Source organism: Eptatretus burgeri, chromosome 1 (genome assembly GCF_056783735.1).
Source record: "Eptatretus burgeri isolate ZD-2024b chromosome 1, Ebu_testis_v1, whole genome shotgun sequence".
Lineage (NCBI taxonomy): Eukaryota > Metazoa > Chordata > Myxini > Myxiniformes > Myxinidae > Eptatretus > Eptatretus burgeri.
In genome coordinates this window covers 69,830,962-69,844,885 of record NC_140961.1, presented here as the reverse complement: position 1 = coordinate 69,844,885, position 13,924 = coordinate 69,830,962, and the positions used below count along the sequence as shown (strand labels likewise).

The 13,924-nt window shown below is 43.4% G+C and overlaps 1 protein-coding gene across 12 annotated transcripts in view; it reads left to right on the top strand.

Moving 5' to 3' along the window:
- The window catches only part of C1H22orf23 (chromosome 1 C22orf23 homolog), a 105,011-nt gene that overhangs the window by 72,907 nt on the left and 18,180 nt on the right, over window positions 1-13,924 (top strand). For all 12 annotated transcript variants that reach the window (XM_085887157.1, XM_085887165.1, XM_085887150.1 and 9 more), the window contains one exon: window positions 13,530-13,630. In XM_085887157.1, coding sequence (XP_085743283.1) covers window positions 13,530-13,630 — 101 coding nt within the window. The remainder of the gene's footprint in view (window positions 1-13,529; window positions 13,631-13,924) is intronic.

Below are 13,924 nucleotides of genomic sequence, written 5' to 3'. Positions count from 1 at the left end.
CAATGTCGTATCTGTAGCAAGCTAGGTCTATCCGCCATCTCATAATTTTTCATTCTTAATTTTCCCGTTATTTTTCCCATCAAACATGAAAGCCACGGATCGTTGGTCCGTAACGCAGCGTGAAGTGGTTTCCCAGTAAATAATGTCTCCATTTCCGCAGCGCTTCAACGATGGCGTACGCTTCCTTCTCTATCGCTGAGTGTCTCTGCTCGCTTCTAGAGAGAGTTCTCGAGAAGAACGCGACCGGCCGCCCAGACTGATTAAGTGTAGCAGCTATGGCGTGATTTGAAGCGTCGGTCTCCACCACGAAGGGCACCGAGCTGTCGATCGATAAAACCACGGACTTACTGATATCATCCTTGAGATTGTGGAAAGCTCTTACAACAGCGGCATCTGGTGGAAAGTTTTTGCAATGCACTAGGGGATGTATTTTCTCGGAGTATTGCGAAATCCATCTCGCATAGTAGCGAACATCCCGATCACCCGGCGCATTGTCTGCAAGTCCTGAGGTGGTGGAAGCTCACGGAGCGGGCGCAATCGCTCAGGATCAGGCTTAATTGTGCCGTCGGCTATTGTGTAGCCGAGAAGGTCAATTGACCTTGCCGAGAATACGCATTTCTCGTAGTTGAGAGTCAGATTATATTTTCTAGCAATGCTCAAGAATCTGTCCAGATTCCTATCATGTTCCCTCTGATCCCTACCGCACACTGTGACATTATCCACGTAAACAAAAGTGTCTTTGAGGTTTTCATCTGAGATGATGTCGTCCATAACCCGTTGGAAGCAAGCTACTCCATTCGTGACACCGAATGGTATCCTTCTGAACTGGTAGAGGCGCCTCCCTGCCTGGAATGCAGTGTAAGGTTTGTCTTCCTCTCGGATGGGAATTTGATGATAGGCGCTTCGCAAGTCGATGGTACTGAATACCTTATAATTGGCCACGCGTTCGACCATCTCATCTATGTGCGGCAGGGGTAGGCGTCGAGTTGGGTGAAGCGATTGACCGTTTGGGAATAATCGACAACCATTCGTTTCTTATGGTTCTGACTGCTGGTTACTAACACCTGTGCGCGCCATGGCGAATCGCTCGGTTCTATAATTCCCTCCTCCAGTAATCGCTTGGTTTCAGTGATGAAATTCATGTCAGCAGTGGTATATCGCCGCGATTTGATCGCTATCGGTTTGCAGACCGGCGACAAGTTAGCGAACAGCTGGGGGGACGTCACCTCCGCGGTGGTCAACGCATTTAAAATTAGACGAGGCTTGCTTCCTCCAAAGGGTATTTCGACGCTCGTGTGCTGCTTGAGGACATTATAACCCAGAATTACGTCTGCGCACAAATCACGAAGCACCAGTACCTTTACATCCCGATGCGTGTACCCTTTTCCGTCCAATTCAACATTGCAGTACCCTCGTACGCGGGATTGTAGTGAGGTGGCGGCCATGCATACCGTATTGTCAGTCGGGTGGATTACCCATTTCCTGCCCTTCACTAGCGAGCTGTTGACGAAACTTTCAGAGCTACCGGTATCAATCAGTGCCTCAGCCATATGCCCGTTAATTAAATGCGTTGATGATAGCCTTGGATAGATTCCCCGGGGAGGCTGCAGTCAATTTATTTTGCGAGTAGAGAGCCGCAGAAGTGGGTTTATTTCTCCTTAGAGTAGATTTACATACCCTGGCATAATGCCCTTTTCTTGTCGCAATTCATGCATGTGGCATCTCTGGCGGGACATTTTTGACGAGGATGCCTTTTGTACCCACAAAGAAGCATTTACCAACCGGAGCAGTTGCTGAGGAGTTTGACGAGGTCTGGGTATCCGGCTCCTCGGGTGTTTCTCCATCCCCTATGTCTGGCTGTGTCTGTGCCAGTGGGGTTCCTTGGGTTCCCATCGTAGCAGCGTTCATGAGCAGCATCGGTGTCCCAAATGACTCAGATTGCTGCTGAGCCGTATCCATCGCTCGAGCCTGATCGACTACCTTGTCAAGAGTGGGTTGCGCTTTCTCTAGTAAGCGTTGCCGTATGTGGGCTGATCTGAGTCCTTGGATGAATGCCTCCCGTGTGGCTTCCTTTCGGTGTTCCTCGGCGCTTACCGCCCGGAAGCTGCCGTCTTTTCCCAGCTGATTCAGAGCTTGCAGGAACTGATCGATTGTCTCCCCGGCTGCTTGCTTGCGTGTGTTGAGAAGATGTCGTATGTATACCTCGTTCTTGGGCTTCACGTAGAGCGCTTGCAGCACCTCGATCGCTGCTTCGTAAGTGTCGCTCTCCGAGAAGAGCCTGTACACGCTGGGCGAGACATGATTCACGAGGGCGGCAAATTTGTCAGCTCCCTCCTCGATGATGGTCAGATAGTGTGAGAAGGAGCAGAACCAATGCGACCATTTCATTTCTGCGTCAGTCGCGTTTGGGTCTGCGTCGAACCTCTCTGGTTTGTAGATCTTGTCCATCTTTGGTTGAGAGAGCCGAGAAAATCAAATGGAATAAATTGAAATGAGAGCGAGAGATGAACCTTCAGAGTTTAGGCTTTATTCCATTTGATTGGAGCCGCTTCTACGGGCACACCGGGGAATACAGGTTCAGCTAGGAGTACATAAGCAGTAACGTATACATGTGCAGTTAATCATTGCAGACAATCCGCGTAAGCACGGAGTTCGATATAATCTCCATTCTCACCAGTCAATGAGCACCTTCAGTTAACGAGCATCAAGTGAACAGCCGATGTAAATGGCAATGCCCCGGGGACAATCACTCGTGCCGCAGAGACCTCCCCTTATACGCGAGACGCACAACATGTGATCCCGCGTCATGTCCCTCAATTCACGTCAATTCACCACAATATGCAACTATCATCTTCCATCATGTCTGCATACATAGTAAAAATTATGACATCACAAGTCACATGGTTTGGTGGCCATCTTGGATAGAAAAACACACCTCATCCGATTAACACGAAACTTCACACACGTATTCCACTGCAGGATTGGAGCCAGAATCTAAATTTATGATGTCATAGGTCACATGGTTCATCAGCCATGTTGGATTGAAAATTAATAAATTTTAAAAATCTTCTTCTCCAGAACGGCTGGACAGATTGAGGAAAAATTTCACATACACTTTCCCCGAGACATCCTTTCAGAAGATTGTTAATTTCTAATTGATTGGTCACATGGTTTGGCGGCCATATTGAATTTACCCTAAAACCTTCAAACATCTGCTTCTCCAGAACAGCTGGTCAGATCAAGGGGAAATTTCACATATATATTGCACACGCTTAGGGAATATAAGTTTGTTAATCCTCATTTACTATGGCGGGGGATATCGAAGACTTTGTCTTCAACGGATGCTAGTTATTATTGCCATATGGTTTGAAAGTCATCTGGTTTGGAATGTTCGCTTTGAGTGGTACAGTGATGATGTTGAGCATTTACTAGTGGATTCAGGAGAGCACTTTCTCAACAATGAGAAAGGCAAACAATATACTAATCAATGATCCTAAGTTTTTGAAAGACATGTTACAGTTGTATTGAATGAACAAGATCACAGTATATTTGAACAGAGAATCTCTTCCATTCATTCATGGCCTGTCAGGCAGACATTGTAACAAGGAAACTAACAGGCAGTCAAATCTGCAAACATAATGAGTTCTGATGAGACGAGCAAACAAAGAAACTCATACCATGAGCAGTCCATTTCTGCAAATGTAATGAGTTCTGACTATGTCATTATGAGAGACCTGATAAACATAATTATCTTGCAGACAATTGAAATAGTTCATCTCAATTCAGTGCATACGAACCATTCTTTGCAGAATTATTTTAGCGTATACTTTACAACAGACTTTACACCTTAATATTGTTTAAAAGCAAAAATCAAAGAGAAATGAGTACATCATTTGTGGACAAAGAACACTTAACTCAATATGAAAAATATTTGTTTCAGCATGATCAATACAGAAACACCAGTGCTTTGTAATAGTCATGTGATCTATAGGGCGTTCTATTACCAAAATGTCCATGTTCATATTTCACAAGATGGAATTAATTATTTTACTTCCACACATGTCAGGTGATGTATTGGTACAGTGGGAGGTTCATGCTTCTTCACTCAAAATTTGATATGGAACAAATTGTTTGTTATACAAGACGAGCAGGGGTACCTGGCGTTGTCCGGTATATTTTTGGAGGGGGCTTAAAACACTTCCCTGCAACCATTAAGGAATAGGTTTGGGGGATCATTTAATATTCCCTTTTACATCGCTACAAAGGCTTAGGCCAACAGAGAGATTTGAAAATGGCCCATCACGGTTACCTGTCCAACTCACAATCCCGGGAGATTTGCGGAAACCCGTGGAATTGCAACTGTTAATTGTGACCATGACCATGAGGCGCGAAACACACACACACACACACACACACACACACACATGATGAGGTGAGCAGAGGATGAAGGTGAGCAGAGGGGTAGAGGAGAGGAGGAGGATGAGGAACAACAATTAATTTTATAGCAGCACTACTCATTCAGGAAAAAAGTAACAACAAAACACCACTAAAACAGAACAAGTTCCACAAATAAAACCCAAGCACCACCATGGAAGCAAAGACCCGAGAGATGGAGGGAGATGCTCGGAAAGGAGACAAGACAGATTCAACAATTCCAAAGAGGAAATCAAGGTCCAAAACTAAAGGGGAGAATCCAAAAAATAAAAAAAAACAAATATAAAATTGAAGATAAAGACTGAGAGGTAATGGTTGCTGAAAACAAACTCAAAATAGAAATTATAGCAAGGAAGAAAAAAAAAAACTACGACGAGCCTGAATAGCAAGAGAAAACAAGGCCAGATGTTTGAAAACAACCTAAAAAGATTCTACCGTGAACTCGGGAAATGGAAGCAGAACGTGTCATCTTCTCCTGAAAAGAATGAACTGGAACAATTCTGGAAAAGAATTTGTGAAGATCGAAAATAACACAATAAGTAGGCGGAATGGATCTGAAACCTGGAAGCGAAGAAGCAACATCTCGAGTGAATGCCCCGAGTAATAATTGATACAGAAAAGACAAGACAATAATTTGCAAAGAGGGAAAACTTCAAAAGCCCTGGCCCAGATGGGATCCCAAACTTCTGGCTAAAGCAAATTGATGCTCTCCACGTTCACTATGCTCAAGCATTCAATGAACTTTTTCAAGGGGATCAGAAAATAGATGAGTGGCTCACAGAAGGTTACATCTTCCTCATCCCAAAATCTGAAGAAACCCAACAACCTCATAAATTCCGGTCAATAACCTGTGCATCAACAACTTACAAACTTTTAACAGGAATCGTTACAGAAATTATGTACCCCAATCTAACACAGCAAGGAGGCCTAGAGGCAGAACAGAGGGATGCAAGAGAGAATGTTATAAATGGAACAATAGGCCACTTACTACGAAACAAGGCCATACTAGAAAACTGCAGTACAAGAAGAACCAAATTGTCCACAGCCTGGATAGACTATAAAATAAGCTTTTGAGAGTGTCTCACATTCTTGAATGAAGTGCTTGCAAATGTACAAGATAAATCCCCAAATAATCAATCTGATTGAGAAAGCCATGGCTCTGTGGAATAGCACACTAATTCTGCAGCACTCGGATGGAAAAATCGGAATATCAGGAGTGAAGATATGACACGGGATGTTCCAAGGAGACAGCCCTTTTTTATTAAGGAAATTGCCCCAAACATAGCATAAAGCCACTCTCTACAAGGGGCTAAGAGAAGGTTAGTTAAAGATAAGGAGAAAGCAAAACAAAATAAAAGAAAGAGAAAAATAAAAATAAAACATCCAAGACATAGGAAGTGTCAGAAGTCAGGTGAAATGCAATGTAACCTCAAAGATGTAGGAAGTAGGAATTGACATTCCTCTTTAAGCTGAGTAGATTGTAGAATAATGGGAAGCACGTTACAGGTAGTGAATTTCACAGCAAGACAAGACGAGGGATAAAACTATCTGCACAGCCTTTCATTCTGCACCTTGGATCAGCTGTAGTACACATGTGTGCAGTGATGGCAAACCGAGTCTTGCGTCCAAACACTCGTACAGGAGGAACCAAGTTAGAAAGTCCAACAAAACATTTGCCATGAAAATATCTGTAGAACAGACGAAGAGCGGAAACTGACCTACAATGAGAGAGTGGTTGAAGAGTTGAACACATCTGAGCACCAACCAGATTAATTCTGTGTTTCTGGAACTGACCAAGTAAAGATAAGTGGCAGGCTGGGGCTCCAGCTCAAATGGAGCAACAGTACTCCATTAGGGAACTATAATTGTCTTATACAGGTACAAGACAGCATCACGAGGTAAATACCTCTGCGCTTGATAGAGACAACCAACTCGCTTAGAAGCACTCTTCACAAAACCAGAAATGTACTTATCCCAACGGAGGTTAGGAAGGGATGTCCAGACCAATAAGCCGAAGCTCAGATGATTCTGTTAAAGTTGAAGACCCCATGTGAACAAAAGGGAAAGATCTGTTCCTAGAGTGCGACATTGACAACAATTTAGTTTTCTTTACATTGAAGGTTACCAGCCAGTCTTGCCCCCACTTCAACACATCCTCTTAATCATTGTCCAGTGAAACTCCAACCTCATTGTGAGTAGTTTAGTCTGACACAGAAATGTTCTGAGTGTTCTGAGACAGAACATTATCAGGAAGATCATTGATATCTATACAAGGAACAGAGTGGGACCAAGGATGAAGCCCCGTGGAACACCAGAATTGATGGAGCAATAAGGAGAAAATTGACCTTCAAGTGCTACCTTCATCTTGTAATTTGTAAGAAAGCTGAAACAATTGAATGCATCACAGCAGATACACCATATGACTGAAGTTTGTGGAGCAGACCCTTGTGCCACATCTCAAAGGCTTTCGAGATATCCAAAGCAACTAATCCAGCTTCACCCTTGAGTTCCAATGTCCTGTTGAAATGATCTGTAATTAAAGGATAGCAGGTGACCAGTAGAGTGACAATGGGGAAAGGCATACTGACAGTCAGTGAGAAGTTCATTGTCCTCTAGATGGCTGAGAAGCTGTTCATTGATGAAGTATTGAAATACCTTACTTATTTGAGGAAGCAGGCTGATGGGGAAATAATTACTTGGCTCAAAATGCTCACCAGCACCCTTGAAAATAGGGACAACAGAAGCCACTCCCCCCCCCCCTCCTGTTTTGCCTTGCTCTGGATCCACTAAGTAACCTCATGAATGAGCAAGGACACGGATACACCATAACAACCAATAAAAGAATGAAAGGTGACACATCTACTGTGCATAGATGATTTAAAACTTTTTTCACTGAACGATGAAAAATTGTAGTCGGGGAACACACCCCATATTTTGGAAGTTGTGGACACCTCATGCTATATTTGGTTTCCTAATGTTTTTCAAACTTCAGACCTTCCTCAACAATATTCCAAAGGGCAAACTTCTGAGATCAGTGTATCTCACTGTAAAAATTGTGTTTATATTTATATCGTGGGGTTTCCGAAAGCCAATTCACCGCCATATGCAATTTCCCCATATATTCAACAAAAATAATGCTACCAATCAAAATTTGGTATCTTTTTGTAACTTCTCCACTCCAGTGTAGCTTTGGTACCACCTATTGGGATGTAAAAATACTCATGTCAGAACAGCTCTCCACACAAACACATAACGTATGTCGAGTAATCCGCTAGCACATCTGCAGAAATTTCAACATCTCAATTCCACAAAACTCATGGACCAAAATCAATCATTGAAAACAAAGAAATAATGTTCATGTACGACCTGGTGATCCCATCGAGCGGGAACATAGAAAACAAAACACTGCAACTGGACATAGTACTCATATACAAAAAGGAAAATAAGGCATTGCTCATTGAGGTTTCGGTACCCAGTGATTTTGGTCTAAATAACACAGAAATGAAGAAAACGACCAAATATCAATATCTCAAGAATGGAGTGAAATGATCATGGAAGGTGAAGAGTGCCAAAATTGTACCAGTAATAAATGGGGCAACGGGAATGATGAAAAACTTCACAGAGATCTTGAAAACCATCCATGCGAATATTACTACAAACAAACTACAGTTGGAGGGTGTCTGGTGCTCAGTGACGATCCTGAAAAGAGCCCTCAGGACAAAACTCTGAGAACAGAAAACTTCACAACTTGGTCCATGAATCACGATCCTTCTCCGAAACAAAGGTGGATAATTTGAGGCCTGGGAGGACTCCATTCCACCTTCTGAAACCTGAGTTATGGAGATAACAATCATTGACACACACACACACACACACACACACACACACACACACACACACACACACACACACACACACACTCCCACACACACCTCTTATAGTATAGATTAGTTTGTTACACCAAGAGAAAACTGTCACGAAGCGAAAACATTACATTGATATACTGGTACTTGTGCTTGCATTGAGTTCCTAAAAGTGGTCTTAATTTTTTGTAAAACTCGGCAGATTGGTGCCGAAAGTGTTTAAAAAGAGTTTTTCATTAACCTAGTTGTTTTATCAGGACACAATTATTGGCTGCTCTTAGAGCACCCTTATTCTGAACATTTCCATCTGTCTGTCTGTCCGCGAAACTTTGGTCAAGCCTCGGGGCTAAACCACTCAACCGATTCCAATGAAATTTGGTAGGTAGGACCAATATTTCTGGGAATCGTGTGCTTTCGAATATGGGACCCCGGGCCCAAGTAACGGCATAGCAACGGCCCTTTAAAGTTGTCAAAAAATCAAAAAAATCAAAAATAAATAAATCGAAAAATGGAAGCTTAGAATTCTGTGAGCAATCTCTCTTGCTCCTTTCATGCCAATTTGCAGCCCTAACAAAAAATATTTGTAGGAGGAGATAGGTTTTGGGCGAGTACATGTCGAACATTTCAGAAACGGTTGATTGCGAATATCTCAAAGAGAAAGAGACTGATTTTGATGAAACTTGGGTGAAATGTGTACAATGTGGCTAGCATGTACACAAAAATGAATGGTTGCTATGCACACCTCCGTTGCTTAGCAAGAGCTAAAATACTTTATCGTACATCGTACACTTATTGTGGACTGGACAAAAAATCAATACTGTACCTCCGAAACTGGACCTCCGAGGGATCTGTTTTTTGTGCCCAAGGAGAATGTCTTACAGCATCATATAAAAAAATAAAATCTTTAGCGAATAGATAAATGGAATTACCAGGGCTGCCATTTGTTAGAGTCTCTTTGGAAACATGTCTGAAATTTCACAAGGCGGGTTTCTGGGCGCAAACTAAGAGGGCTGTGATAATCATATTTATTGTGCTAAATTGATTGATAGCATGTACATGAATATCGGCTAGTCATGTCCGCCATCTTTCCATCGAGAGCGTGCAGCCATGTCGCCCACCGGCTTGTTTTACTTTTTATCATTACCCTTACTGCCCTTTCTCTCTTCTCTTTTTTTCCATCACCAACACTATACTTTAGATCTTTGACCCTTTTTGAAATTGAAATTTTCAATTCAGTCCCTTTGATCCCTCACCTCTATTCAGTGGCATAAAACCTTTAACTCTTGGTCTTCACTCTAGTTCATTTGCTTTTTGACCCTGAATCTTGATCTGTTCCCTTTGACTTTTGAAGCATTCGCATCACTATAGAAACCCTTCCTCCACCCACTTTTCCATGTTTTGCTATGATGAAGGGCTATGCGCAATGTCAGCGACACCTACTTCCCAGAGCGATCAACAGAGTCATGAACTTTCCATTGAGAAAATCAATTGTTTTGCTTGTCTGTTGACTCAGAACGATACGAGCCTTCTTAAAGACTTGTATTCCATGAATACAGATTAATTCCCAGGACACCGGCACGATGTGGCAAGGCACACCGACCGAACAAGTCAGTGTGCCTCTCATGAAGAAGGTGCACCTGTCAGGGAGTGAAGCCCACCCACTTGCTGACTGGGTACAAGTGGGCTCCCCAAAAGAGTAGCACAACCCCACCCAGGAGCAAGGGGTGGGGAGAATTTAGATATCCTGTGACTGGGAGCCAAATGTATTACTGACTCTTCCAAACAGACTCCACAGATTGCAACCGTTTCAAGTGACTTGCTCTAGTTCTTGATGAAAGCAATGTGGAATATTTTCATCGATTTTATCAAAGTAATTCACTTGTGAGATGGTCACTTCTTACAATGTTAAAGTGAGTGCTATAAAGAGAATGGTGTGCATGTGTACTTATTAGTCCCCTACCAGTTTCTTGTCAAACCACATCTTGTTTTATAGAATCCAATTTTAACCATGATCATGAACTTATTGTATTCACATCACTTCCACTTTTCTCATGATAAATATGGATGAGACATTAACCTTTATTTCTTAATTTTACATTAAACTAAGGTTCATAATTAGTGGATATTGTACATTCATTGAATGCAGGACAAAGACAGCAAGAGTTTATATGATTATTTTAATGTGAATTACAAGAGCAACTACTACTACTATTACTACTCCCATCTCTTTAAACATATCAGACATCAGCGCCGTCTCTTTTGACGTCTGGAGCTTTCAATACAGTCAGGCATCCTGCCTTGCTTTCCAAACTCTCTGCTTATGGCCTCCAAGGCCAACTACACACATGGCTTACTGGCTTCCTCTACTCTTGAGGCCAACATGTGACTCTCGATGGAATCCTTTCATCTCCTCTCCCTGTTAAGGTCCGAGTACCCCAAGATAGTGTTCTGGACCCAGTCGTATTCCTAATCTTCATCAATGATCTCTCTGACTCTGGAAAATCTGCTTTATCTATTTTCTGATGACTCCACTCTCTGCCATGACACCCATCATCGTTCTGCAAGGCAGGCAGCTGTTTCTTCCCTCTCTTCAGACCTTGACAATCACAAGCTGGTGAAACACTTGGAATATGTTTTTCAATCCTGACAAATCTCACTATCTCACTCTCTCTGAAAGGACTGTCTGGCAAACCCTCTCATCCACTTTAACAATCCTCTTGAGGAAGTTCAGTCACCCAAACTCCAGTCTCACTATCCACCACGCTCTTTCTTGGGCAAATCACATTTCAAAGTTGGCCTCCAAAGTCAGTTGCTGAGTGGGCATCCTCCATCATACAAAGTCCTTCCTTGGCACACCTGAACTCTTATCCACCGATAAGGCATTCAACCGCAGCTTGACGGAATACTTCTCCCCTCTGGGCTGGCACCTCTGCCTCACACGTTGCTTAGCTTGATGCTGTGAAAACCAAGGTCTTCAAGATTAATGGAATCTCCTGCAATGAAGCTACTCGAAGTCTATGGGCCCATCACTTTCCCATTGCAGACAGGTCAGTGGTCTCTCTGTCTTCTACCACCTCCTTTCTGGTCTTGCATCCTCTGCTCTTTTCATGCTTCGTTCCTCCTCCTCTCCCCACTCTTCCCCCCAGGTTTCTGCAGGGCACACGTGGTCCACCATCAACCCCTTGAGGTGAAACTCCCAAAATCCAGAATCACTGCTCACCTCCACTCATTTGTTCCTGCTCACCTCCACTCACCTGTGAAACCAACTTCCCTCCAATTAGATGGTGTACATTAAAACCCACTTGACGTTCATCTCAGGGATGGCACAACATTGATGAATCACTCTGCTGAAACAAGAACATGAATAGACAATGAACTAATGATATGGGATTTGAACGTGGGTTCCAAGCATCATGAGCCACTGGTTCACATGTGAATGCTCAACAAATCAACTCAGTTTCCATTGGACTAGACTCAGTGGTGCAATGATTCGACTGTCCTCTCCGAGTCTGGGAGGTCGGTGGTTCAAACCTCGGCTGGGTCTGACCAAAAACTGTATAACTGGTAGGTGCTGCTTCCCTGCTTCATGTTTTTAAAGGATAAGAGTACGGACAATCCACATGGGTTGGCATCCATGGGGAGGAGGAAATTCCTCCTCAAGAAATGCCCCACTTAGTGTGGTGAGAAAAGTGGTGCCATTGCTGTTGTGTAGCTGGTACCTAGAGTGCCCTGTGAAGTGACTGAACTTCCCCCAAGCTCAATGGCAATTTGTCTCATCTAACTATCCTGTGTTGCATCTTGTGTATTCATCGGAATATCCATGTGTGTGAGAACTGTGTGTGGTGGTTCCATGATGAGCCTTAGATCCTGTGAAGAAAGAAACGGCATTTGTTTTATTGCCTCACGATTAAAGTTTCGTTTTTATCTTCACCCTGAAATATGTAATGTGCGACTTATGAGTTTATGGACAAGTTTCACTTTCCCCTCATGGTTGACACAATGATGTCCAAGTTACTTTAATGGCTATCTTCCTGTGCAAAAGCCAAATCTCACTTTGTTTCTTGGCTACAGAATAGTAGAACAGACCCACAGAGTTTAAGAATCAGCTCATCAGTTTGTTCTTTATTTGAATTTTCCTGACAAATCTCACACTCTCAATATGTCTCTCCAAAAGGACCATTTAGAACTCCCCCCCCCCCCATCTACTTTCTCAACAATTCACTGGAAGAAGTCCTTTCATTCAAGTTTCTGGGTCTCACTATCTGCCATGATCTTTCCTGGGAAAGCCACATTTCCAAGCTGGTCTCCAAAGGCAGTCACCGACTGGGAATCCTCCATCATGCAAAGTCTTTCCTCGGCCCACCTGAGCTCCTGACCACATACAAAGCTTTCGTCTGCAGCCTGATGGAGTACTGCTCTCCCCTCTGGGCTGGTGCTCCTGCCTTCCACCTTTCTCGGCTTCACTCTTTGGAAACCAAGGCATTTAGGATCATTGGCATCTCCCGTGATGAGGCTGAGTCTTCGGGCCTCTCACCGCAGGCAGGTCGGTGGTCTTTCTGTCTTCTCCCGTCTCCTCTCTGGTCTCGCCCTCCCCCCCCCCCCCGGTCTGTCTGCAATATGTCCCCACCATATTTCCACAGGGTGCTCAAGGTCCCCCAACAACCCCCTTCTGGTAAAACTACCAAAATCACGAATCACTGCTCACCTTCACTCTTTCATTCCTCTTTTTCCCTACCTTTGGAATAAACCCCCACAATCTGTTCAATCTCATTCTTCCCTCCAGGTCTTCAAAACAGTTGTTCACCACCACCTCTTATCTTCCCCCATCCAAAACCTCGATCTTTTCTACCCCCGTTAATCCACCCCAAACCCAACTCCTTAAAATTCCCTGCTTTCCTTCTTGAAAGTCCCTGTAATGTCCATCTTGTAAACCCCGTGTTCCCCACCCCTATCCACAGATCTCCTTATGTCTGTTCCCCACTGTTTTGTCCTTCGCTCTCCTGCCCCTCTTGTCTCATGCACCCCCCCCCCCACCACTTGCTGTGCATTGTGTGTTCGCTCTCATATGAGGCTTGACAATATATACAAAAAAATGATATTTTAGCCAGTGTTGGTTTTTTAGGAAGGATGAGATGAAATATTTTCCAACCGAACCAAAAACTCAGTAAAACGAACCAATTATATTGTCTTGCACTTCTACATTTAATCACTTGTATTTATCCATTTTTGCAGTGATTGGAGAAATAGATGAGCGGGTTGAGTTCTTGCAGCAAATAAGAGCATTTGGCAAGGAAAAAGAGTACAAATCCATCATTTACAGTCAAATCTCAGAGGTGAGTGTTTTACATTGTCATAAATGTTAAACCCTTGGCTTTAAAAAACACTGTGGTTTCAAGAATCCCAGAGGAGCACGACTCTGATAAATGAGCCACTTATTCCACTTGAATGGAATAATTCAGTTGGCTTTTTAATTCAGAGGGATCTTTATGGGGGTGTGCGAGGTCGAGATTGGGACCATACTCTGTGCAGAGCGTTGATGCTGATTAAGCAGTCTCCTTGACTATGGGGCACAATCCTGGACGGGTCGCCACTCCGACACAGTATACCAGCATGCTGGCACTCATTTT